This window comes from Phaenicophaeus curvirostris, chromosome 3 (assembly GCF_032191515.1).
Source record: "Phaenicophaeus curvirostris isolate KB17595 chromosome 3, BPBGC_Pcur_1.0, whole genome shotgun sequence".
NCBI lineage: Eukaryota > Metazoa > Chordata > Aves > Cuculiformes > Cuculidae > Phaenicophaeus > Phaenicophaeus curvirostris.
In genome coordinates, this window is record NC_091394.1 from 86,498,046 (window position 1) to 86,524,503 (window position 26,458).

Below are 26,458 nucleotides of genomic sequence, written 5' to 3' on the forward strand. Positions count from 1 at the left end.
CCCCCGCCCCGGCGGCCCGCGGAGGAGCCCCGGGAGCAGGCTGCGAGCGCGGGAGCGGCGGGCGAGGATGGAGCGGTGCGACCTGGGCGGCCGCCAGCACGGGCCCATCTGGCACCGCAGGCCCGGGTAACAGCGGGGACAGGCCGAGGGAGGCGGGGACCGAGCTGGCCGGAGCCTCCGCGGGGCGGGGCTTCGATAAGTCATGGGGTCATTGAATGGTGTCAGTTGGAAGGGAGCATAGAGCTCCTGTAGGGGCATCTCCAACTAGGCCTTGAATGCCTCCAGGAATGGGGCATCCACCACCTCTCTGGGCAACCTATGCCAGTATTTCACCACCCTCAGCGTGAAAAATGTCTTCCCAATATCCAATCTAAACTTTTCTTTTAGCTTAAAACCGTTAACCCTTGTCCTATGGCTGTGGGTCCTCCTAAAAAGGTTTTTTTTTTCTCATCTTCGTCCTGAGCCCCCTTTAAGTAGAACCATAGAATAGTTTGGGCTGGAAGGGACCTTAAAGGTCATATAGTTCCAGCCCCCCTGCCATGGGCAGGGACTTCCCACTAGATCAGGCTGCCCAAGTCCCCATCCAACCTGGCCTTGAACACCTCCAGGGGTGGGGCATCTATAGCTTCCCTGGGGGACTTATGCCAGGGCCTCACCACCCTCATTGTGAAGAAATTCCCTCTTACGTCTAGCCTAAATCTGCTCCTCTCCAGTTTATACCCATTGCCCCTAGTCCTATCCAGCCTTTGTAAAAAGCCCCTCCCCAGCTTTCTTGTAGGCTGCTTCAGGTACCGCAAGGCCGCAGTAAAGGTCTCCTCAGTCTTCTTTTCTCCAAGCTGAACAATCCCAGTTCTCTCAGCCTCTCTTTGTAGAGGAGGTGCTCCAGGCTTCTGATTTTTCTGGATGTTGGGTAGGCCCTTGGGTAGCCTGGTCTAGTGGAAGGTGTCCCTGCCTGTGGCAGGGGGATTGGAACTGGATGATCTTTAGTGTCCCTTCCAAACCAAACCATTTTTTAAGATATAATCCTAGGTCTTGGAGAAATACATGATAATAAAACGATTCTAAGCATGGTTGTCTTGCTTGTTTGCTTCGCAGAGTTACAGTAAACATTTTTCATAGTGTCAAAGGATACCATTCAAAAACAATACGTTTTCTGAATGTGGCCTTTGACAGTTCCGGAGATTCTCTACTTGCTGGAGACCACCAAGGAAATATATATGTTTTTGACTTGAATGGAAACAGGTAAGACTATTTCTGTCAAAGCATTTTAATTGTCTTGACATCTGCAATGCTCAGAGGTGTGGAACTTGCCTGGACAGCTTGCCACAGGTCCAGCCTCAGTTTTTCACAAATGTGGAAATGGATAATAGTTTGCTCAGAGTTGAAAATACAAACCAGTGTCTCCTGTGCACTCCCTACATATTTTGTTGTTAGTTTAGCTGCTTCAAAATATCAGAAGTTTATAACTAAACAGAACAGACAGAAATTGTATAGAACTTAAATACTACCACAAGAAGTTATTCTTTGAACAGTACTGTTCAATTAATAATATGAACCATGAGCTGCAATAAACTAGACCTAGTATTGTCATTTGCAGAAATACATTAATCAGTCTTTTTAATTTTAAACTACTGAGTTTTAAAACAGCACTTATTTTTACATTTATTGTAATTATATATGATTTATTCACTACTTTCTTTTAAGCCAATTCATTTTCTCTCTCGATTGAAATATACCAAAACTGATTAAGTTATTATTTCACTTGACATTAGGAACTAAAGTTTCCTAACACAATGAGAACATTTGTTTATTTAAATAGATTCCACCTTGTTCAGCGGACAATGCAGGCTTGCACTGCTTTGGCATTTAATCTTCGCAGAAAGACAGAATTCCTGGTGGCTTTGGCAGATTATTCCATTAAGTGCTTTGATACAGGTAACAGAAATTTGAAGGCCTACTATCTGGATTTTTATGAAAACCTATATAAATATCATTTTTTTAAACATTCTTCGGTTTGTCTTGTATCTGGAAACGACACCATATAAACATGTGGGACTCTGTGGAGTATTCAGGATTTCTCTAAATGCATCCAAAATCCATGTATGATCTTACTGTGGCTGAAAGGAGGAAAAAAGGCAGAGGATTTCAAACCTTAATGCTGACTCTTCCTCTGTTTTGGGAAACAGTGTGTTACATTAAAATCTTCACTGATAATACTGGACTCAAACCCTCAAATTGCAGATGAGTGATCCCTGTGGCTTTTAAAAAATATTTAAATCTAGATAGTATGAGACACCACAACTGCACTTTTTGGTAGGTTAAGATTAATTTATGAGTTATTAATTGTCAACGCCTTTCACTATTTAAACCTTTAATCAAGACAGAAACATTCAGCTAGCCTGTGAAGTTAATTTTAGATATTGCCTTTGAACAAGAGTACAGATCTACTTGCATATAAAAAAGTACTGTCAATTCTTTTACTGTACATAAGTCAGTATTAGATGAACTCTCCATAGAGGTCAACTAGATAGTGCTCGTTTGGTCAGGTCCGTCCTCTACTCTAGAAGCCGTACTCTGTAATCTCATGTCATCCTCCCATGTAACAATAGCTTTAAGCACTCAATTGTCTGTAAACACAGCAGAAAGTTCGACTATTAGGCTTTATGAGCTTCTTTATAGTCATTTCCCATCTTTGATGCCACAGCAGCAGGTCAGCTGGAACCACCTTGTGGGCTGTCAGGCAAACTGCCCAACCTAAATAGAGTAATTGCCACAAGTGCACTCTGGTTGCTGAGGGAAGGTTAGTGATCATGCAGTAGCAAGTAGTCAGAGAAATCATTTCCTTAATATGCAGTACACAGCGTAAAAAATGTTTTGGACTAGAAGAATTAATGAGGTGTTGCTTTCTGACTGTGCCTTTCTATAGCCACAGCCTGTTGTCATTAAACCTCTCTTCCTTGCACCTGTAAATAGTTGTGTAATCATTCATACATATTGTCCACAAGTCAAAACAAGTGGAGGATTCTAACTAGAACATTCAGTCTCAACTTCTAGAGATTACTGCGGGTGTTCCCATCGGATAATCTGCCTGTGAGGCATGCTGAACTTAACTGATCACAGCATTCATGGCTTTAAGATTGATTCTTAAGCTAAATTAAACAAGACTGTGCAAGTTGGCATTCTGTGTAGAAATGAGGATAACTTATGAAATCTGTTACCTGGAGATGAGGAGATGGTTTTGTGTCTGTAAGGTTTAATAACTACATGATGAATGATACCTTTGTTTCTTGTACGTTGGACTGTGATGGTAAATGGCCATATACTAGGTATGCTTAAAAGTCTCTTTCATGCTATTGTGTTGGCAATGAAAAGTAAAGTAGTAGTTACTTCACTTTGAATGGCTTTCATACCCTTTTCATTTTTGTCATCACCTCCTGCAGAAACGAAGGAGCTTGTTAGTTGGATGAGGGGACATGATTCTTCAGTGTCTTCTATCTCTGTCCATGCCTCGGGCAGGTATGCCATCACTACATCCAGTGACACAGCACAGCTGTGGGACTTGGACAGCTTTCAGAGGATAAGGAAACTGAATGTTCGTCAATCTGTAGGTATACAGAAGGTGAGTAAAGAGCAGTCGCTGTAAAGAGTGGTTGCTGAACCGTAAACAAGCATATATAGGGCCCAATCTTTTTGACATTCTTTGGGTATATCTCCTTAACTCTCATCCTGTCTACTTTTAAGAAACCTCCATCTTTAGAGATATTCAAAACTTGATTGGATATGTGTTCAGTTCTGGGCCCCTCACCACAAGAAGGATGTTGGGGCTCTGGAGCGAGTCCAGAGTAGAGCAACAAAGCTGGTGAGGGGGCTGGAGAACAGGCCTTATGAGGAACGGCTGACAGCGCTGGGGTTGTTTAGCCTGGAGAAGAGGAGGCTGAGGGGAGACCTCATTGCTCTCTACAACTACCTAAAAGGAGGTTGTAGAGAGGAGGGTGCTGGCCTCTTCTCCCAAGTGACAGGGGACAGGACAAGAGGGAATGGCCTCAAGCTCCACTGGGGAGGTTTAGGCTGGACATTAGGAAAAAATTTTTCACAGAAAGGGTCATTGGGCACTGGAACAGGCTGCCCAGGGAGGTGGTTGATTCACCTTCCCTGGAGGTGTTTAAGGCACGGGTGGACGAGGTGCTGAGGGACATGGTTTAGTGTTTGGTAGGAATGGTTGGACTCGATGATCCGGTGGGTCTTTTCCAGCCCGGTGATTCTATGATTCTATGAATAATAGCAGGATATACTAGTGTTGTTAAAAACATGTCTTGGTGTCATAATGATAACTTGAAACAGTCACCACTACCTCCCCCACTCAGCTGCTTATGCAAAAGCTGCTCTTCTTTTTATGCATGCTAAGCACTGAAAGTGGGAACAAACAACACTAAAAAGTAACTCGTTGAAAAGAAATTGCTGTATTTCGGCCTAGTGGTTTATTTGCTTTGGTTTGTTGCACAGGCACACTGGAAGAACATAGGGAGGTGAGAAGGATAACATGGTTGTGTCAGGGAGTGGTTTAAATAGATCTTCCTTAGCATTATGCTGCTCTAAACAGGTCTGCCTGCGCCACCAAATGTCACTTTGGCATAAGTACTACAGAAAGTAGTGATGTGATGCCTGAGCATTGCGTACACACATGCTGCCCTGCAGTGAAATTCTCGTCAGGCTGGTCACTAAAAAGCCATGCTGATTTTCCAGAGAACGAGGCTATTCATTTGAGTGTCTTCATTGTGTTCTAGGTCAGGCAGAATTTTTTGTCAACCGGAAAACGTCATCTAACAATTACAGTGGAAGGTCATACCTGCCTAAATTTTTGGTTTTTTTTTTTTTGTTTTATTAAAATTCTTGTGTAGTGTGTGTTGCTAAAATAATCATTATGTAGTCCTTCCAAAGATGGCTGCATTTCTTTAGTGGACAAAATTTTTCTGCTGCTCAATATCTTTCTTTGGGTAGGCTACATGTAGAAGCTTATTATTGATAGATGGCTCTTGGAATTCAGTAGGATCAGGATGTTACAGTATGGAAACAACATTTAAATCCAAGCAATAGTGACTGTGGTTGAATGAATAAATCACTTTGGGGAATCAAGAGCCTGCACTTTTGGTTTGGGTGTACCATTTCTGATAGGGCATTATGCAAATAATCCAATTTATCTGGATTTCATGGTCCTGTTTTAGGATAGCGATGATGGTGCTTATTCCCATGCCATGACTTAAGATATGCAAATAAGGGCTTTCTTAAAGTTTAGATTTATTGTTAGACTACAGCCCTAACACTCGCTGTCCAAAGTTGGATCCTTGTTTGCTGTCTGAGCCATCATAGTAGTGTCATGCTGATCTCTGCAGTGTACTTTTTGATGCCTCTCTACTTAAGCCCAGTTTTATCTCCAACACACACCTTCCAGTATGGGACAAAGCTAATTTAAGAAGGCAGAGACTGAGCCGCACACTGTAAGAACAGCATGTGGAGGAAAAGAGAAAGAAGAGCTAAGAGAAGACATCTATAATGACTCTTTTCAAAGCATCACTGCTTATTCCACAGCTGCTTATGACCAGCTTGTGGTATTTTTCTAGGGCAAAGCAGAAAATGAGGAAGTGTTCAGTAATCCAATTTCCCAAAATGTAAACTTCATCCATCTGCAGGGAAGACATCTGCTCTTAATTTGTTGTCTAGACTTTCTCAGGATCCCTGAAGGAGGACAGGCAGCTCAGTCTGTCTGAAGATACGTGAACCTGGTAGGCGAGGGGACTCTTTCCCCATGGGTAACTTTTGCTCAATATCAAGTGACTAATTTGGCCTGAACATCCAACTGTCAGTCATTAACATTCAGCAAGATGAATCCCATCCCACACACCCAGATCCACAGATTTTCAAGGCCTCAAGAGACCATTCAGACCAAAACTCTGAACTTCGTAGCACTGACTGTAAATCTGAGCCAGCAAGTCCTTCATGTAATCAGTCCCTTAATGTTCAGATACCAGAAACCTTTTTCAATTTAACCTTCAAAATTATAGGTTTAAGGAATTTACTGACACTGCATGTGCTGCTGCCAAAATAAAATCTCTGATCTAAACCAATAATTGTCATTAAGCAAGAATTTATCTGACGACATCCAAACATGTAAATGATCCAATTTTTTTTCTTATCAAAAGATTACATAAACAATAAATATGTTAAGAATAATTGAAAAAACATATTTAAAAGCTTTTTGATCTTATCTTCATCCATCCTCACTGCAAAATCTGCATTTCATTGTTGGAGAATACATGGCTGAACTTTATATAATATTTTTTACTTTTAATAGTTGTAAATGAAACTAAGGAGTTTTAAGTTTAAAGATGAATGCTTCATAGAGTGCATTTGCAGGCTTTTGCTATTATTTGAATGCTGAAGCTTGTTTGTAGAAAATGCAATAAGCAGTTGTTGAGTGACAATTCTGGCTCGTGTCTTTCATCCCTTCTACTCCTGAGTTCATGTTCCCACTGTGTATATTACATCCTCTCTGGCACTCAGAAACCTCCACAAGGCAGCTTAACAGTCATAAAAATAACACAGGTAAAGGTTTGTGTCATTTTTGTGAGTTAAACTGGCTTTGCAAAGGGTACAACAAGTTCCAAACCAATCCTAGGGCAAGCGGGCCTGCCGAGGCTGTAACAGGGGAAGGGGGCCTCGCTGCCTGTGGGAGGCCTCACTTGGCAGCTGCATTACACAGTTATAGCAATATCTTGGTTTCTTGCTGCATTTTACTCTGCTGTGCACTTTTGTCCAGTTTCAAGGGTACTTCCTGACAACATATTCTGGTTTTCATCTTTTCTATATTCCAGGTTTTTTTTCTTCCATTGAGTAACACCATCCTTAGCTGTTTCAAAGATAATTCTGTTTTTGCATGGGAATTCGATACTCTTCACTGTAAATACCAGCTGCCAACTCCTGTAGAAGGTTCTGTATTCCTTTATAAGATCTTTGCTGTTACCAGGTAAATTGCTATTTTAAACATAAAGATGGTCTACAAAAATTGTAGTTCTAAAACAGGTTTTCTTTCTGTATTTGTAATGTTTTGTGGAAGTATTCAGCTATTACTATTATAAGCTCTTGAACTCTGCTGTGACTGATACATTCAGCAAGGATCAATAACAGTTTTTATTACAGTCCCATAGCAGTTGAAATAAAGTAAGTTGATTTTTAATGACCACTAAAATAAGGTTTAAACTTTCCTTTACTAAAGCAAATTGTATTATTTAGGAGTTATTTTGTTCTTTCAGGAGAGTAGGACAGGAACAATGACAGATTCAAAAGTGGTTTGTGGGCGTAGAAGGAAGTCTGTGGTCTATCTCTTTCACTAATACTAACTTTGTTTGTAGTATTCTGATGGAAACTTTGCCTTCTCTTTGATCCAGAGATGGCCGGATTTTTGTAGCTGGTGGAAAATCAAATCACCTTCACTTATGGTGTTTGGAATCAAAGCAACTGATAAGAATAATCCAGATGCCTGCAAAAGTACGTGCTGTCCGTCATCTGGAATTCCTCCCTGACAATTTTGATGGGGGCTCCAATCAGGTCAGTTTTTTGACAAAGCTTAGGACTGGAGTATTTGGTTGGTTGATTCAGCACATAAGCTTGGAGGGCTCTTGGAGTGACACTGGGGAGATGAGCCTGTACCATACAAAAGGAAAGTTACTGTGCTACATGTTTGCTCAGTTGCTTTTTTAGCTTAATGGAATGTCGTTGCTGAATTGTTTTTATATTGACAGTATTAACTGATGAATCCTTTTAACTTATAGGTCCTTGGAGTGTTAAGTCAAGATAATATTATGAGATTTATCAATATAGAAACATGCAAACTCCTTTTTGACATTGGGAGTCACGAAGAGGGAATTATTACAGCAGCGATTAGCCCCAATGGACGGTATATTGCATCAGTAATGGAAAATGGTAACCTTAATTTATACAGTGTCCAAGCTTTGACTCAGGATGTAAATAAGGTAGAGTGGTTTACATTTCTTAAAACAGCCGTAAATCCCATTAAAGTTCATACTTGTCTACATAACTTTTGTATCAGCAGTAGTTTGCAAACATATGTTGGAGTGCAGTATTTAACACTGCAAATAAAGAAAAAGTGGTTTGTACAGTTCTCTTCATAGTTACTCCAGCCTTTCAGGTAATATGATGTTTCTAAAGTATATATATATCACTGTGTTTCTGATGTTGGGAGGAGAGGAGATGGTATTTCTTTCTACACCAATTTGTGTGGACCAGTTTCTCTTTTTAATGACATTTTGGTGGAGATGGAAACAGAATAATTGTGTGACTTCTGTTCCATTTCCAGTAGGGAATGTTTTGCAACTGATGCTCTCTTAAACTGCAGGCATGAATAGTGTTTTTGTTGTTGTGATTTTGTTATTCTTACTGTGTTACTGGATACTAACATCCATCATTATGGCACAATCACACTTGTAATCCTTCCTAAATAACAAACATTCTAAATACCAGGTCTTATTTTATTAAAGTAATTTATTAATGGGAGTCAGGTTTCTAAATCCAGAATTCCATGTGTCTTTAATCATCATGTCTTTGAAGTAAACAGTAACCAGCTTTGGATAATGCGGGACTTGGAGCTGAGGAAGGATGTGTAAAGATGTCACACATGCATTCCATTTGCATTTTTGCTGCCGGTTTGACATGAACCGGGATATCCACTTTGTTACTTGATTTCCCAATCTCCAACATTGAATTAATACCTCCCTGACACTGAAGACTAATTAAAGTTCATAAAAATCTTTTGAGTTCTTTTAAACAGGTGCTATAGAAATGCGTAGTATTTTAGTGGCATTGAGAAACACAATAAGGTAAATTACCTGAACAGTACATGATACGTGTTTATACTACCCCGGTTATTTTTATTGTTTGCTAAACAAGGAAATAACATGATGTTTGAGTTGGTTTGGAAGCTACATAAACCTTCTTACAGTCTTTCTATTTTGTTATAGCAGTTTTATTTACTGGCATAATTATTCAAGAATATATAATTCACGTATATTTATTTTTGGTATAAATGTGTCTCTATTCTTGCTGTGGCCATCAGGCTCGAAAATATGGCATATAAAATTGGGTAAACATGAAATTATAGTGTTATTTAATCTGTTCTACAAGATGTTAACTAAGATATTTTTACTTAATATTAGCCTCCACCACCCACATTCAAAGTAGAAGATTGGTCCAAGTGCACATCACAAGAAGATAAACTGGCAATGCGAGTGACTTCAGGAAGGTCAGAGCAGCCTTGGAAACCCAAAGAAAACAAAATTCAAAGCAGATTGCTAAAACTGAAAGTGAACACATCACCTGAAAATAAAGAGGTAGGAAGAAGTTGCAAATATTTTGTTCTCCAGTGTGCAGCATTTAAATTTCATTGCAAAAAAATATTTGGCTGCTTACTTAAAAGAGTAAGTTCAGGCACCGATTCACTTGGATGCTTGAGCAGAGAGGGGATTGAGGGAGTTCCAGTACCATTTCCTCTAGTCCATACTCCAGTATTATGGGGTACATAATACTGAAGTTGATTGAGCAACTTGTGACACATTTGGACATTGCCAGATCTGATCTGCTTCCCTGCTAACAAACAGGCACTTCTGAAATGTTGGCCTAGAAGCCATTTCATTTTTTTGGTTTTTTTTATAAAATGAATTACCGTTACATTTATTTCTTTTCTGTCATCACTGTGCCGTCTTCTCTCTCTGTCTATCTTGCATCTCATATGTGTGTATATTCTACACACACGTATGTGTGTGTATATATGCATCATCCTGTAATATTCATCACAATTTGACCTATTCCTTATGTCAATATTCTTTATTGTTTGGCTATATGCATCATTTAATAATCTATAGTTTAGTCAGTAAGGGTCTGATCTGCTTCCAACTGAAATCAGTGGTGGCTGCTCTTTGAGTTCAGTGGAAGATGAATGATCTTTTGAATATCTTTTCATTGTTGAAGTACCTGGGATTATGTAACAAATAGCAGTACACCTTTTTTTAACATTGCGTTAGGAACTTCATTATTTGATTAGAGTGCAAAGAAAGAGATTATGAAAGAGAAATCCTTACATTTATTGTTCATACCCTGTTTTGTAGAATGAATTGCCAGGTGGATTAAACAAGAAACGTCTGCGAGCCTTATTGAAAGGATTTGGAGAGTATCCAGCAAAGTACAGGTATTTTTGTGTGCAAGTTCATGCTTGCACAAAATAAAATTGCTTGTGTTTACTGGCTCATGAAAGAGAAGTTGCCTGACTAAGTCTGCATTTTAATTGCAGGATGTTTGTTTGGCGTTCCTTATTACAACTTCCTGAAAACCACTTAGCATTCAATAGCCTAATAGATAAGGGCACCCACAGTGCATTTGTGAATATTCAGAATGAGTATCCCATCAAAAGTAGGAAACTGCTGAGAGTTTTACAGAGGTAAAATATATTGTTTATACTTATCATACATTTTTATTTTCATATAGTGATCTGAAATGTATCTAATAACTGGAATCAGCTGTAAGGAAAATTCTAAAATGAAACAGTAGAGCCCTCATGCAATTTAGTTTTTATAACTTGTATAATCCTGCATCTGTCTTGAAGTTTACAGTCTTTCTATGTTGTGCTTCTTAAGAGCATATTAGGTTTTTGTTTGGTTTTGGATCAATGTTTTCTACACCTTTTGTTTGCCTTTGTGTACAGGACCTTATCAGCTCTAGCTCACTGGTCTGCTATTTTTGCTGAGATGCCCTATATTCCTTTGCTAGCATTCCCATTTGTAAAGTTATTCCAGAACAACCAGCTGATCTGCTTTGAAGTTGTTGCTACAGTGGTAGGTAAGCAGTGATTTTAAAAACCTTAAATACGCTGCAACATGTTTAAGCTTTCCCACGCAAAAGAGCTTTTCCTGATGAAATTAATGTGGTGTTTCCTAAGAGGTTACCAATCTCTTTTCTAAAGTTGTTGCTAGGAATTAATCTGTAGCAGCACTAGGCTTAAAGCAAAAACCTGCTTCTGAGTAAAATGAATATATTAGATTTCCTTTTTTAGTATTTCTAGCAAAAAGTTAGCAGTTCAGCAGGATTTTTGAAAGCAAGTGTATGTAGTATATGGAAATATCTAATAGTCACTTACCAAGGCACATTCTGCAACCAGGATGGGGAAACAGGGCAGGATGTGGCACTTGGTGCCACAGAACTCCTCGGCAAAGGAGAGCATTCCACTGGCCAAGTGGGAGACTGGAAGTACACATAACCCAGCAACTGGCACCATTCTGTGATCATCTGCGCAGATCAAGGACACTCATCCTACCTGGCCCTCAAGGCAGAGTGGTGGGTACTCACCTGAGAGCAGAGGCTGCAGCTCAGCTGGGCAGTCTGCACCATCTACTCCAGCAGTGACCGATGCCTCCGCACAGTCAGGGATCAGGTTAAGAAAGCTAATATCCTTATATAATTAAATCTGGCCAGGGATGTCAAGGGCAACAAGAAAAGCTTCTATAGGTGTGTCAATGGTAAGAGGGAGACTAGGGAGGATGTGGGCCCTCTCCAAAGGAAACGGGAGACGTTTTTGCCCTAGTCTTTGCCAACAAGTGCACAAGTCACACCACCCAACTTGCAGAAGGTAAAGGCAGGGACTAGGAGAATGAAGAACTGCCTACTGGAGAGTATCAAATATGAGACCATCTAAGGAAGGTGCACAAGTCCATTGGACATGATGATATGCATCTGTGAGTCCTGAGTGAGCAGGCAGATGAAGTTGCTAAGCCACTATTTGTCATGTTTGAGAAGTCATGGCAGGCCAGTGAAGTTCCCACTGTCTGGAAAAGGGGAAACATAACTCCTGTTTATAACAAAAAAGAAAGACCTGGGGAACTGCACGCTGGTCAATCTCACCTCTGTGCCTGGCAAGATCATGGAAGAGATCCTCCTGGAAATTCTGCTGAGGCGCATGGAAAAGAAGGTGCTAAGTGACAGCCAACATGGCTTCACTAAGGGCAAATCATGTCTGACAAATTTGGTGGCCTTTTACAAGGGGGTTGAGGAAAGCAATTCTCCCTCTGTACTCCACTCTCATGACACCCTGCCAGGAGTACTGTGTTCAGCTCTGGGGCCCCCAACATAAGAAGGACATGGACCTGTTGCAGCAAGTCCAGAGGAGGGCCACAAAGATGATCAGAGGAATGGATCACCTCTCCTATGAAGATAGGTTGACATAGTTGGAGCTGTTCAACCTGGAGAAGAAAAGGTTCCAGACAGACCTTATAGTGGCCTTTCAGTACCTAAAGGAGACAAACCAAGGTGGAGAAGGACTTTTTACAAGTACATATAGTGATAGGACAAGGGAATGGCTTTGAACTGAAAGAGGGGAGATTTAGATTAGGTATTACAAAGAAATTTTTTACTCTGAGTTTGGTGAGGCACTGGAACAAGTTGCCTGGAGAAGTTGTGGATGCCCTACCCCTGCAGGGATTCAAGGCCAGGTTGGTTGGATCTTTGAGCAACCTGACCCAGTAGAAGGTGCCCCTGCCCGTGGCAGGTGTGTTGGAACTGGGTGATCTTTAAGGTCCCTTCCAACACAAACCATTCTATGATTCTAATTATATCATGATAACTGAAATCTCTGAGATATGGGAAAAGTAGTCTCACTCACCTACCTTACCTCCTCACCCACTCACAGTCAAAATGGAATGATCTCTTTTGAAGTTTTACTGTGTTTACTTGTCCTAAGCTTGTGGTAACTGAAAATTAGACATTTGGCTGAAAGCTGGCTATGGCTGTCTTCTGAAGAAACATTCTAAATTAAAGTACTTTATACTTAAATTAGTTGTTGCAGCTGCTGCTAAATCTACAGAAGACGTGCTGCCAAGCATACATACCCACTCTGCAAACACATGCTGTTAGTGAGTAAGTATCCAAGTTTACGGAAATTGTTCTTAGTGTGTTAAAAATTACTTGATCCAGGCTGTAGTTTCACGAGACAGAAATACCGGTTTAAGTATACCCATCTGCCTCCAGCCACTTAGTCCCACCAGCACACAGGCTTTTTTTGCATTTTATTTTTTAGCCAGGTTATTTCCGCAGTCTGGTTCACAGTGTACTGACACAAAAACTCGTGCCGGTGCAGCTGGAAGAGCACTGTACTGTGGGAATGGTTTGGGAGTAAGTGCTAGGGAACAGGAGAGATGGGAGTATCTTAAGTAGGCTCTGCTGCCTAAAACTACCTGTTAAATTCATAGCTTTTATAAGCAGAACTTAAGGTTGTCGAGAGTCTGTCACTCTGGATTACAGTGCATTGTGTTGGGCTTTTTTTCTCTTCCAGTTAATTTTTGTCAGCACTGGTTTGAGTATTTTCCCAATCCTCCAGTTAATGTCCTTAGTATGATGGAAAATGTTTTGGCACATCATGACAAAGAACTACTTCAGCATTTAATAAAATACAATGTGACTTCACAGGTAATATTCTAGCCAGCTTTTGCGTATAAAATGTCACTGCAGTGAATGATAGCGCACTAGTCTTTTATTTTGAGATAGTTCTTTTTTGAGGGAGTTTTCATTAAATAATGATGAATGGTATGGGAGTATAAAGAATATATCATTGCTTTCCTGCAGCTTTTCCTTTTCCATGATCATAAAACTTACATATGTGCTACTGGAGTTCCTAGCGGTTCTTTGCTTTCAAGTCTACATTGCTTGAAAATCTACTTAGCAAATCATAAATGTACTTTTTTTTTTTTGTTAAGCGGGCATAAATGTGATGAATTAATTTTGTAATCGCTATTTATCATTAGGGATGACTTTAGCTTCACAAATCTAAATAGAAGATTTAGACACCTAGTGAACTAAGAAATTTATGTATAATCACCCCATATTTTGAATTTTTATAGTGGGTGATAAAACTTATCTTCAAATATTCTGTTTAGTTTGTTTCTTTTATAAATCTACAGATTCTTGGTATAAAGGATGAAAAGATAGTATTATTTCTTTCAAAGAAATGGTAAAATGGTACTAACAGATTATTTTGTCAATTTTCCCAAATAATATAGGTTTATGCTTGGCCTCTTCTAGAAACACTGTTCTCTGAGGTTCTAACACGAGAAGAATGGCTGAAAGTCTTTGACAATATCTTCTCCAATCATCCTTCATACTTTCTAATGATGGTTGTTGCTTATATCATATGTTGCAGAGCTCCCTTGCTCCACTGTCATCAAAAAGCAGATTTTGAAGTAAGCATCTTCTTATTTAATTCAGTCATATAAGTGTACCTACAGAGGCTTATAAAACATTGTATCTGCTGTTATGAGGAGATGTTAGAAGGAGGTGTTCCATTTCCACATTAATGTATTATTAGGTCTTTCAGAACAACCTGACAAATGTACAATAAGTTAGTAAAATATTGAGCAATTTCCTGCAGTTTCATGCAGTGAGATCTTTAAAAGCTTTCATAAGCTTTCTAGTGCCACTAAAAGCCATTTTGTAAATGTGAATAGTTCATCAACCACAAAATAATTCTGCCTCTTTCTGGGGATCTAATAACGACTTGGGCCTTTGGAGACAAGACAGTCATGTTGTTTCATTAGTTTGCTTTCAGATTTCCAAAATTAGGCAGTAGTATTTGACCTTCTCTGAAGCTAGATGGAAATATTTTGTTGTGTTTAGCCGTACATGGGAGGAGGAATGTTTCTTTCATATCAGAACGTCTCTTTAGGCAAACAAAGGGTTCTGCCTTGAAAACATGCTTGTGAGCAGTCATTTTGACAGGCATCAAGCAACCAACATTATTGCTACCCTTAATAATAACCAATTTAAAGAAGTTCTTTGTGAATAAGATCTTTGACAGGAAGAATAGTCCTTCAAGAAGATGAGATTCCAAGCTTCATGTTTGAACACCAGAAATCAAGGGAGGTTTATCCAGCAGTAGGAGTGTCTGTCTAGGTAGTTGGACACTGAATTCACACCTAGCTTTCCAGATCCCTTACGCAACTGCCGTTTGAAGAGAACTAAGTAAGCTAGAGCATACTTTTACAGGTTGAAGAGGTTTGGGTCAAGTCGTTTGAGCCATTGATATTTTACTAATCGATGGGACTAACTTAATAATCCCTTTTAAAATCAACTTTTGCTGATTTACCTATTTATTCCTCAATAGGTCTACTAAAAACTTGCCTAATCTTTTGTAGAATGTAAATAGAAGCATGTCTCTTACAGTATTTCTTTCATCATCGTAACAACCTGGACATCAACATTGTGATTAAGAAAGCTTATCAGCTTATGGAGGCTACACCACTAGATATCCATCCAAAACGTATGTTTGATGACTTCATACCACTTACAAAAGGACGGTACCCTGTATTTAATAAATATCCCAAGTTCATTGTGGATTATCAAACTCAGGAACGGGAGAGGATCAGACAGGATGAAATTGAATACTTACGAGAAAGGTATTTATGGGAAAGCTGAAGACAGTGTCAGACTGGGAGGGACAGGTGGACACAATTGCTTTTTTCTGTTGTAATGTGTATGCTTGAGAAACAAAAATATTCAAGAAGATGACTTCAAATGGCTGATAAAAATTGAGAGTTATTTGGTTTAACACATTTTTAAGTTAAATCAGCAGTCTTGTCTTAAGCAGAAGATGTTTATCATTTCACACAAAAAAATACTGGGCTGCAAGTCCTCAGACTTTGAAAGCTTCACCTGAAATGCCCTGTTGTCTGTAAAAGTCAGTATTGTAGCTTTTCCCATGTACTTTATTGGTACATAAAGAGTGACGTTGCATTTCCTCAGGTCTTTGCTAGTACAGTCATCAGTTTCTAAGTGATTAAGTAATTTCTTGATACTTGGCTTCAATTAACATGTGCTGTCCTTCCATGTAGACAATTAGCGCATGAATTAGAAGCTAAAGCACAGGAACAGAAAGCAGAAGATGAAGCCTGGTATCAAAAGCAGGACTTACTTCAAGAAGCTGAAGAACAGAGGAGAAAAATCCTACTGGAAGAAGAAGAGAAGCTGGTGGAACAGAGGCAGAGGTATTATAATAAAGAATCATTAGGGGCCTGGCTACTGTATCCTACTATTACATTTTTAAACATGAGTAAAAACAAAATAGCCACCATTTCTTATAAATTGTAATGTGGGAAAACTCTGTGGTCTAGTGGGTCAGATCTTGGTATGGGAATGAAGTGATCTGCCTTGTACGACTGCCTTGCCTGAGGAAATACTGCAGTTTAGAGGCCAGATCACTTCATATTTTTGTCTTAGCTCCCAGACTTTTGTTTGGTCTCTTTGGACTGTGAATGCTTTTAAGCAGTCAGTTGCTGTTTGTTTGCGCACTGAGACTTCAGACTTGCACTGAGGGCAGACTCACCCTGCAAATATGAGAGCCACTTGTAGTATCAATGACTCTACACATTCTTGTATTCCTAATGGATTTAGAAAGAAGACTTTGTATACTAGTTGCTGAGCAGACTTGTGATGCTACTGAAGCTGAACTGCTAGTTTGTGCATTTTGCAATTGTGAAGGTTTAGGAGAATTTCAACATCTCCATAATTTTTTAGGTTACCTACAAATAAACGGAAAAGACCCTTAAGATCAAGTACAACCATTAATCTAAAGCTACCAAATGCGTCACCAAACTATGTCCCTAAGTGCCGCATCTACAGGCGCTTCTCTTAAACCTCTGTTACCTACAGAGTAAATAGATTTTTTTCTAATAAAAGAGGGCAGTGAGCCTTTCTTTTCAAGCTAGTTCTTGAGTTTGTGGTTTTGTTCTTTGAAAGAGTTTGATATTTTCCAAATGAATTTAGGACTATGTTTTTTGCAGGAAGAGATACCAAAACACTGGCAATTATTCTAAGGAATATTTTCCAGTTCTGGATCATTGCAATTGTAAACCAGCGCTTATTAAAGAAGAACAGAAACAGAGCACAGGACTCCAAAGCTTAATTTGGGACATTGGCATCAGAGGATGTCTGTGTGTCTGTAAATATAATTTTGTCTTGTAAATGAAAACTGGACAATTTACAAGACAGAAAGCAACTGTCCTAAGCTTTATGAGTTATAAATTAGCTCATAGTAAGTAACAGATAACTGCAGTGCAAGTTTGTGCTCTTTGGTATTGGCCTGTTTGTATATACAAGTTCCCTTGTTTCTGTATGTTTTGGCCTTGAAGACTAGCTGCTGTGAAAAGAGAACTGAAAGTAAAGGAACAACAATTTCTAGATGCTTCAAGAAGGCGTTTTCTGAAATACCAGCAAGATCAGCGTCAAATGGAACTGAAACGTCTTGATGATGAAATTTCAAGAAAGGCTGAGTATTGCACAAGCAATTCTTTTCTTGAAGGCTTATTAGTAATAAACAAGAAGAAACATGCATGACTAAAATTACAATTGATTGTGTGATTTGTGAGCCCAGAGGTGTATTTAGCATGAGATGGACTGCTTTAATTGGTAAATGCATAATTTAACAGTTTTATTTGGCACTTACTGTGTTCCACTGGCCTGCTTTAACTGGCAGAATTCCTAAGAAAAGCCAGATTCATCTGTATTATTGGCAGTGCTGAAAAATGTAATGAGCTCCTTAAAGGGCTAGTGAATTCTCAGCTGTCTGTGGGCAGTATGTCCAAATTGCAAATTAACTCTGCCATTCATTGAGAGGCTTTGCAGCGGCCTCTGGCCAGGCCTGGCTCTGCTCCCGTGTTACTAGCTCGAGTACCGTGCAGATGCTGAGAACAGGAAGCTTTTGAACCTCCTGGGCACAAATTGAGTCTTTGCAGGGCCATTCCTCATGTCTCAGCACCGCGCTTTGCAGAGCACAGTGGAGCTGTGTGTTTATTTCCGCAGCTGGAGTGCTGTAAGATTTGTTACCTTCAGCTCAGCACAGGTTCTGCCAGGTTCAAAGTGGGCATTTCCCTGTGCATACTGTTTTCTGCAGTGTTCTGGGTTCAGAGACTCCTTATTCAATTTGAAGCTGCATCTGACAGCTTATTAGGGCTAGATCAAGTCTGACATTACTATCCTTGGCTGGATGCAAAACTGTTCTTATGCATCTTCTCCACTTTTCCCTGTCTTAACTAGAATTTATAGGCTTGGGGGTTTGGACATTGTGCTTGATATTGTTTTCTTAAAGGGTGAAGAATTTCTCTTTTACTGTATGTTCATGTGTTTCTCTTCTGCTCAAGGTATCCATGAGAGAGAAGGAAACAGCTGCTGTTGTTCAAGATGTGGAAGTACGACGGATGGAACTTGAATCACAAAGACAGCTTTTTGAACAGGTAATTATTAGGGACCTGTACAGACGTTTATACTTAATAGTTCTTCCTTTGCAGTTCTGTTTGTTCAAGCAGGCTTTGTAAGGAAAAAAGGAGCCCTTTTTCTCTCTGATACCTTTGATAAAAGCATTAGTACAACTTACTGCTATCTGTTTTTCTAGGAGAAAATATCCATATCCTCCCCACTATATTTTTCTTCTGTGCAGAACTATCATTTGGTTGCTGCAGGGTTTATCTGCATGCTCAGCTGGCTGAGAGAAGTGAGGAACATGTAAATAAGAACTGAGTCTGTAACAATATGTTCTTCATACCAGAAACTCCCGCTTTTTCATATGTGGTATCCAGATATATTTACTTTTTCTGGAGAGAACAGTACAGCAGATTTGTGTAATTGATGAAAAAAGGTGTAATTACCAACAACATTATAAATCAAAAAGGAATGGATGGTTCATGGGGAATGTGCAGTTTCTTTCTTGTAATTCAGAAAGATCACTATTCAGTAATAAAGGATTTTAATCAATAATACTATTTAAAGTTAAATGAGTTAATTATTGACTGAAAAGCAAGACTGCCAGTGGAAGGCTTTGCTAATATCCGTTTGATTAGAAATAGTAAATGAAGTGTTTAAAATTCACAGCTACACATGTCCATCTTGCATGCCTGCAGATCCAATGGAATGCAAGCAGAAGTGGACAGCCACATTGCTAACCCTTATTTTGAGGCATGTATCTGCTCATACTTGGCTTTTTAAAGCTTTTGGCCGTAACCTTTTCATAACCCATGCTGAGCATAACTGGGCTAAATTTCTTGTTGCATTTATTTCTTAAATGCACAGCTGGCTGTATTGTGACTACATAATGCAAAGCAGGCTAAGCTTATTTGTGTTCTAGTACGTGTAAAGTCAGCCTTTTAAGGTGATGAGAGTTAAAGTTCTATTTGTAGACCATCTGTTGATTTGTACTACTTTGGCAAATCATCTCTGCATTCAAGCTGCAGATGTATTTATTAGAAGTCCCTGTACCATGAAACATGATTTATTTTTATGAAACTTTCTGAGGTTTTGGCTAAAATTTTCCGTAAAAGTACAGAATATTTTCATGATGCATCTAGTTCATTTAAATTGGAATTCTGTTTTTATGCTCTACTGTAATTCAGAGAATGGAATTACATCAGTAACAACCAGCAAGACCACTGTGATGATCCAGTCTTAGTGTAATTCCAAGTGGATGAAATAGCAGGGACAATCACTTTCTTGGACAGTTATGATATATAGTGGGATGAGGTGTGTTGATATATTCAAATATTAGTTTAATGGAATTTTAATAACTGTTTAAGAGACAGAATTATACATGTGAGTAAGTAGCTTAGCAACAATAATTTATGTTTGTGTGTTTGGCAGCATCTAATGAAAGCTCAAGAGGCAGTTACAAAAGAAATGAAAGAAGAGGTCGATGCCTATCAAAGAAGGGTGGATCTGGAAGATCGTGTCATTCAGAGACTGATGGAAGTAGATAGAGAAGAACAAAAGAAAGCTCAGATAGTAAGATTATTTGATCCTAACACGTATTTTGGGGAGTTAGAGTGCTAACTCATACAAGTAGTACTAGTTGATAGTATCTTAATTGCAGTCAACTAGTTCAAGTTAATGTGAAAATATTTTTTAAAGAAATCTATTTTCTAGATGTGTCTTTTAATTGAATGTTATGGTTTGTTTACAGTTTTGAGGTTTTAAAAAATCTCACTGAAGTGTCCAAACAGTTATATAACACTGGAATCGTCTGGGCTTGCCATGAATATCAGCTTTCCTTTACTTCTCAGAACTTAGAAGGCATGTAAGAATCAAACATGCTCTTCAGAATAAATCATCCTCCTGTTAAGGAACATGTTTTATTTGTAACCATAATAAAACAAATGTCAGTCAAAAGAACTTTCAGTTGGTAGTACTTGGCAGGAAATTCAGTTGTAGAAGCTGTCTTCTAGATCACAGTAAAGAATGTGTGTAGCTTGATGTTACTAGTTGTTCAGATTTTCAAGCTCAGAACTTATAACTGCACAGTTGGAAAAATAGTTGCAGCTAACCCACTGCTCATATGCTTGGCATCTGCATTTATGTCTAGAAATAAACATATGGGTCTGCATTTTTGTAAACAGCCTTTAATTTTTGGAAGCAGATGGATGTGGGTGGAAGTATTGGCAGCCGTGTATCCATCTACTGTTAATTGCACCTGTAAATCGTATTAAATCCATGCTAGGAAAGCAAAATCTCCAAAACCATGGAGAGGGTTGATGCCTCTCTCCACAAGATTTAAAAAAAAAAATAAAACACACCAACAAAGCAAAGACCCTTGGTAAGGGAAAGAATAAGAAGGATGAAGAAAAAGCAGAAGAAAGCCCTGGTAGACAAGACAGCCTTCTGTCATGCATTGAGGAGTGGCACTGCAGGTGCAATCTCCTAGCAAGGCCATCTGACAGTTCATTTAACTTATCTGTATGTAAGGCTGCGTACTTGAAATAGAGTAATTGAATTCCTGGTGAGAAAGATGTTTTATTAGGTGGCTGAAGAAAATTTAGCCAAAGCAGAGCAGAAACGCATTGATGCCGACTGGAGGTTGCAAATGTTGCATAAACTAAGGCGTGATGATCAGGACCGTGAGAAGTGTTACGAAGAGATAGCCAAGCTCCTGCGTGACAGCAGGGTGAAAGAAGCTGAACTGCTGAAAGCCATGAGGGAAGCAGAAGAAAAAACGGTATTTGCATTATTTCTTTGTCTTAAGTGGGACAGGCACAAATGTAACTGTATTTTGCTCATAACATCATAAGGCAGAAAACTGAAAGATGACAAAGAAATATTTCGTTAGGAATCTCCTTTCTTGTTTTGGCTGGAAGCTTCTGGAAGGAAATTAGTGAGGATATTTTAGGCTTAGGAAAGCATATTCCTAATTCTGTTAAGTTCCTCTCATTTTTTTTTTCTCAAACCCAAGTTTTTACCTTTACCAGGTGTTTGAGGGAGAATTTTTTCAAAAAAGAAACACTAATTCAGTTTAATAACATATATTTCAGTGTAAGGGTGAGGTGTAGTCTGTAATTCATATGGTTTTGCTTGTTGCTTTTTCCTTGCAATGCATCTGTTGAAGGTACCTTTGATATCTCTGTTGCACAGCAGGAAGAAGTTACACAGAAAAGGGCTCAACTGGAGGAAGAGCAGAGGGCTGCTGCAGCTGCCAATGAGCACAGGAAGCGGTTTTTAGAAGACAGAATGAATGACACATTAGAATTGGCTGAAAATCTGCAAAGAGAAGATGGCTATTTTGGTGAGCATACAGATAATGCAGTTCTGTGTGGATGTGGACATGAATATTGGCATGAAGGACTAAACAACTGAATACAAAGTGCCCAGTATTAGGGATAAACTTAAGCTTAACTCCTTTATGTAAGTACTTTTTGGCAGTATTGTTTCATGAAACCACAATATTAGGCAAGGCTTGGAATCTCAGTTGCAGCAATATAAATAGTATTTTTGGTAAGATGGGGCTTAGGTCAGCTGAAGCTGATTGTAAAATCACATCCCCTAAAAATCCTCTGTCAAATAACGTAAAGAACAATAAGGTCACTATCAACAAGAGACTTTGCTGAGCGTTCACAGAAAAAAAGCATTTATGCACTTCAGCATTGGCCAGTACATCCTTCTCAATTGCTGCATTTGTGTGTTATTTGCTGATATTTCTCCTGTTCCCCTGTCTCTGCAATGCTCACACAAGATTAGTGATTAATATTAAGATTATGTGATTAGTATTGCTTTGGGCGAACTTTTTCAGCCTTTGCCCTTATTTACCTAATGCTTTTAATATGCAGTAATTTGCAACTGCACATTATTAAAATGGGTGTCTTCTTCTAAAACTGCAAGTGCAAGTAGCCATATTCCACGTGATCTTAGTGGCCCATTTGTCAGAAGATTAATTATATAGGAAGAAATAGCACATATGGAGCTGTAATTTCTTAAAATGAAGTGCAGTGATGCATAGCTTTGACCCAGAGAGTAGAAACATTGACTTCTAATACTGAGTAAATTGTCCTTTCCATTAGCTGGTGTGAGTGACTGTTCCAGTTTTGCTTCCTGGAGAAAAACTGTTTCACCTCCAGCTAGAAAAATTCACTAGAAATCTAAACACTTTTCGTTTACAAAGAATCTTTCTCTCCATTTCCCACAGAGAGACTGCGTGATTTAAAGGCCAGACATACAGAGAGAGGGGCTGAACTCCAGCAGGTGCCAAGGTCTGGAAACATCTGTCTGAATGATTTGTCTACATCAGAGTCATCATTACACAGTAAGTTTCTAAGTTAGGACCCTCCTTTCTTACACATTTAATTTCAGAAGCATTACTGGAACACCTCACTGTGCGATTGAGTCATTAGTTGTGTAGGTGTTTAGTGGATAGTAAACCAGTTTATTGTTGTAGTCTGTTTCACACCTGAAAAAATGTCTTCACTACCAGCAGGTAGGAAGTGCCTGAAGTGTGTCACGTGGCAAGAAAAGTCATATTAAACCTCAGCCTAGTTTAAGCCCATTTTGACCTGAAATTTTTACCTCTGCTTTTTCTCTCTTCATATTATGTATGATATGAGGGTGTTGAGAAGATGTAGACCTGTCTTCCATCAAAATCTGACTGAGAGTTGTAGTTGGGAAGTGGTCTGTAATCGTTCCATCCGGGCTGTCCTAGCCACTCTGGCTAGTGAAAGCACAATTTAAAATCATACACATCTGATGTACAAAACTCTGCATACAGCAGGAAACATGCATTTATGGAGCTGCTGTAGTGATCTATCAGCATCTGAATTTTTTGTAACAAAACATTGGCACCACTTGCAAGCAACTTGCTTTTACAGGACTTAGAGCTGTCTCACATACAGCAGGACCAATAAAACAGCATTTCTGTGCCAGAGGTGTCTGTTTTCCAGTAAGCACTCATAGTATTTCTGGAAAACCAGTAGTTGCAATTTTAAGTCCAAGTTTCTTGTACTGAAGTGTCTTTAGGCCGAAGACGAGAAGAACTGGCATGTGAAGAGCGGGAACTGATGGCAGAAGTTCGACAACTCAGACAAAAGCTCATCTCACAGGCTCGAATTAGACATCCTCCAACTCGTTTTCCAACTACAGAGTGGACATCTTGAGGTGGTTTGCTGTGGACCTCAACTGTACTTTCAAATTATTAATCAATGAGGCATTAAACATGTATTGTGGGATTAAGGACTGATCATAGATTGTTTATTGTAAAGGCCTCTAGAGATATTTTTATGTAAAAATAAAATGCTAGCTAGAAAAATGTGTGTTGTTTGTAACCTTATTATTTTCTTAGTAACTAATGCTATTTTTACTTCTGAAATAAACTCACTTTATGCCATTAAGTTATTACACTTGCAGTATTTTTGTACTTTGTTTATTCTGGTGGATGCTGTGGGTTGAAGAAACAAACCACTGTTAAAATGTTGAGTATGTCAGTGATGTAAAAGTGGAGGCTACAAGCTTCAGCAGGGATATTTGCGTTAGAGAGAAAAAATCCCTTCCACTGAGAGCCAAACCCTGCAGACAAGGCCCAGAGAGGCTGCGGAGCCTCTGTTGCTGGAGGTCCATAGAGTTGTTACAGCACAGTAGCGGGTTCATTTCATGAAAAAGAAGGGGAGTGAGGTTCTAAATAAATACACTGGTTTTCATGCTGCTAGCCCAGTTTTTGCTGCCCAATGTTTTTGGCCCAGGAGTAGACCCTGATAGAGTTTTATAGTAAGAAAGAACAAGGCGGAGTAAAATAAAGTGAATCATTCATAATTGGGGCACACAGTGCTAGTATAGGAGCAGACCTGGCTATGTAAAAATATGAGGAGCTGGAACTGAATTTGTTCTGCATCCCATGGGGCTTTGCTGACGCTCTTTGGGGTAGCAGTATCAGAGCAGGACTGCTCATGGTGCCCCGTGGATGACAAAGCACCGCACAGCCATGGATGATGCTCCTGAGCAGCACTTCTTTGTTACCCTGGGCTGGGAGCAGCCTCTCTGCTTCTCTTTACATGAAGCCCTGAAAGTGGTTATCCTCACATTAGCATCGTCTGCATCTGGAACCAGAAACACAGAGGTCACATTCTAGGGACCAGGACCCACAGAAAACTCATCAGACCTCAGCTGAATGCGAGGAAGAGGCACTGTTCCTGTTCAAAGGGAGAAAACCCCAACAGGCTAAGATCATCTCTGGAAGATAAGGAAATGGCCTTTTACTGATTACTGTCTTGCAGCTTACATGTGATTATTTCTGTATTTAAGGGGAAAATTAAACTCATGAAGTTTCTGTCTCACACCTTGGGCTGTAGGTGTGTGTGCTGATAGGTTGTGGAAACGTTACAGGTGTAGATGTCCGTAAGCCAGAGTGTTTCGAGCAGGCAGGAGCTGGTGCTCATTGTGCTCCTGCAGCAGGTCCTGGATCCCGCGGGACCCCCTGTAGGCAGAACCAGGCTTGTAGGCAGAAAAACCTTGTGCCAAAGTGCATTTTTGAGCAATTCATGTTGAAGTTGTTTCCGTGAGCTCATAAAAAAACAGAAGCACTTGCCCTTACACTTCATAAACCAAAACAAACGACAGAGCCGAGGGGCTGGATACCACTGCCGTACGGTTCCGTCTCAGATAAAAGCCCGGGGACGCGGCCGGTGGAGGAAGGAAAACAGTCACCCGCCTTTGCCCCGTGTGAGGATCGAACTCACGACCTTCAGATTATGAGACTGACGCGCTACCTACTGCGCTAACGAGGCGGCTGATGACAGTGGCGCCGCCAGGCCTGTCGACGCTACTGCCCGCCCCAGCCTGAGGCGACGGTGTGAGACTGCGGCTGGGGGGGACACGCAAGGAACCGTGTGGGACCCCAGGGCAAGCACAGGGTTCTCTGGGGTGACAGTGCAAGACCTCATGGTGACAACCTTGGGTGGCCTGACTGGGGACCGTCTGGGACACTGGGGTGACCACGCAGGACATTGGGTGGTCATGTGTGGACCAAGGTGACCATGGGAGTGATCGTGTGGGACCCCAAGGTGATCATAAGTGTTCCCTGGGGTGACAGTGCAAAACCTCATGATGACAAACTTGAGCAGCCTCGGTGGGGACCAGGGGACTCTGTGGGACATTGGGGCTACCGTGCAGGACATTGGGTGACCACGAGAGGACCAAGGTGACAGTGTGGGACACTGGGGTCACCATGTGGGACACTGAGAGGCCATGTGGGACCAGAGGTGGCAGCGCTGGCTGGGAAGGGGGTGACAGCCCTGCTGGGCACAGGGAGGCCACAATTGGCGCTGACAGGGTGCGATCTGGCACATCAGGTTAATGAGGCGGCATCATTTTTGGTGTAATTGTGCAGCACAGGTCAGTAGATAATTAATGACTTCTGGCAGCGTCTGAGAGCCGCGGGTGGTGTTGGGGGTGGGGAGAGGGATAGGATCATTTTTGCAATCACACCAGGAGCATGGGAACATCCCCACCACCACCTCTCCTCACCTCCAGCTGGGTGCTACCTGTCCTCCATGGCTCCAAGATTAAAATCCAAACCATTTCATACCCTTTTCTCTTTTTATACATATGTTAGTGTCATCCTCGCACGTAATTACTCGTTTTTCCCCCCCATCAGGCATCTGACATAGACACAGACCCACAATCTGTGAAGCTACCCTGGAAAAACTGGGCTTGTGTCACTCTGAGCGGCTCTGAAAATATCTGTGCTCCTGAGCGCGATGGTCAGAGCAGCAGGACCCTTTGCCCACTCAGAGTGCCCTCAGCAGCCTGTAACCCCAGTTCGACGCATGCCCTGGGTCCTGCGCTCCCTTCCAGAGCCATGGAAATGCTGTTGGACGGACACAGAGCGACAGAGGGCGAGGACAAGCCCAACCTGTGTGAGAAAACTGTGTCACACGTGCCTCGGCACACAGGCACGCACAGAGGTATTTATGGTGTACCTGGGGCGGGTTGTCTTCCCACCCTGCCTCTCCTCGCCCCCGCGCAGTCATTCCAGTCAGCCCGGATCCCCGCAGGCGCCCTGCCTCTCACCCCACTGGGAACCTGCGCCTCCATCCTGCTAATGACACAGCAGTCGAGC

The 26,458-nt window shown here is 40.5% G+C and overlaps 1 protein-coding gene and 1 non-coding gene across 2 annotated transcripts; one reads left to right on the plus strand and one right to left on the minus strand.

The window, feature by feature from the left end:
* The first annotated feature begins 10 nt into the window (after positions 1-10).
* TBC1D31 (TBC1 domain family member 31) lies at positions 11-23,724 on the plus strand. The gene is made up of 22 exons (XM_069854611.1): positions 11-126; positions 1,096-1,242; positions 1,820-1,935; positions 3,441-3,619; positions 6,870-7,021; positions 7,443-7,602; positions 7,827-8,027; positions 9,228-9,401; positions 10,176-10,255; positions 10,358-10,504; positions 10,769-10,902; positions 13,388-13,521; positions 14,112-14,291; positions 15,271-15,503; positions 15,939-16,091; positions 17,235-17,370; positions 18,243-18,335; positions 19,732-19,872; positions 20,885-21,079; positions 21,493-21,643; positions 22,541-22,657; positions 23,356-23,724. Exons 1-22 carry the CDS (start codon positions 68-70, stop codon positions 23,499-23,501), a joined length of 3,228 nt encoding a protein of 1,075 aa, XP_069710712.1. The 5' UTR covers positions 11-67; the 3' UTR covers positions 23,502-23,724.
* Positions 23,725-25,051: 1,327 nt separating this feature from the next.
* On the minus strand, positions 25,052-25,124 carry TRNAM-CAU (transfer RNA methionine (anticodon CAU)). The gene has a single exon. It is a non-coding gene; the product is annotated as a tRNA-Met (tRNA).
* Between the last annotated feature and the right edge of the window lie 1,334 nt (positions 25,125-26,458).

Excerpts from the sequence above, each read along its gene's own strand:
- TBC1D31 (XM_069854611.1), top strand. The coding sequence starts at position 68 with ATGGAGCGGTGCGACCTGGGCGGCCGCCAGCACGGGCCCATCTGGCAC. Across the intron at positions 8,028-9,227 it reads TGACTCAGGATGTAAATAAG|CCTCCACCACCCACATTCAA; the intron begins GTAGAGTGGTTT and ends ACTTAATATTAG. Across the intron at positions 13,522-14,111 it reads AATACAATGTGACTTCACAG|GTTTATGCTTGGCCTCTTCT; the intron begins GTAATATTCTAG and ends CAAATAATATAG.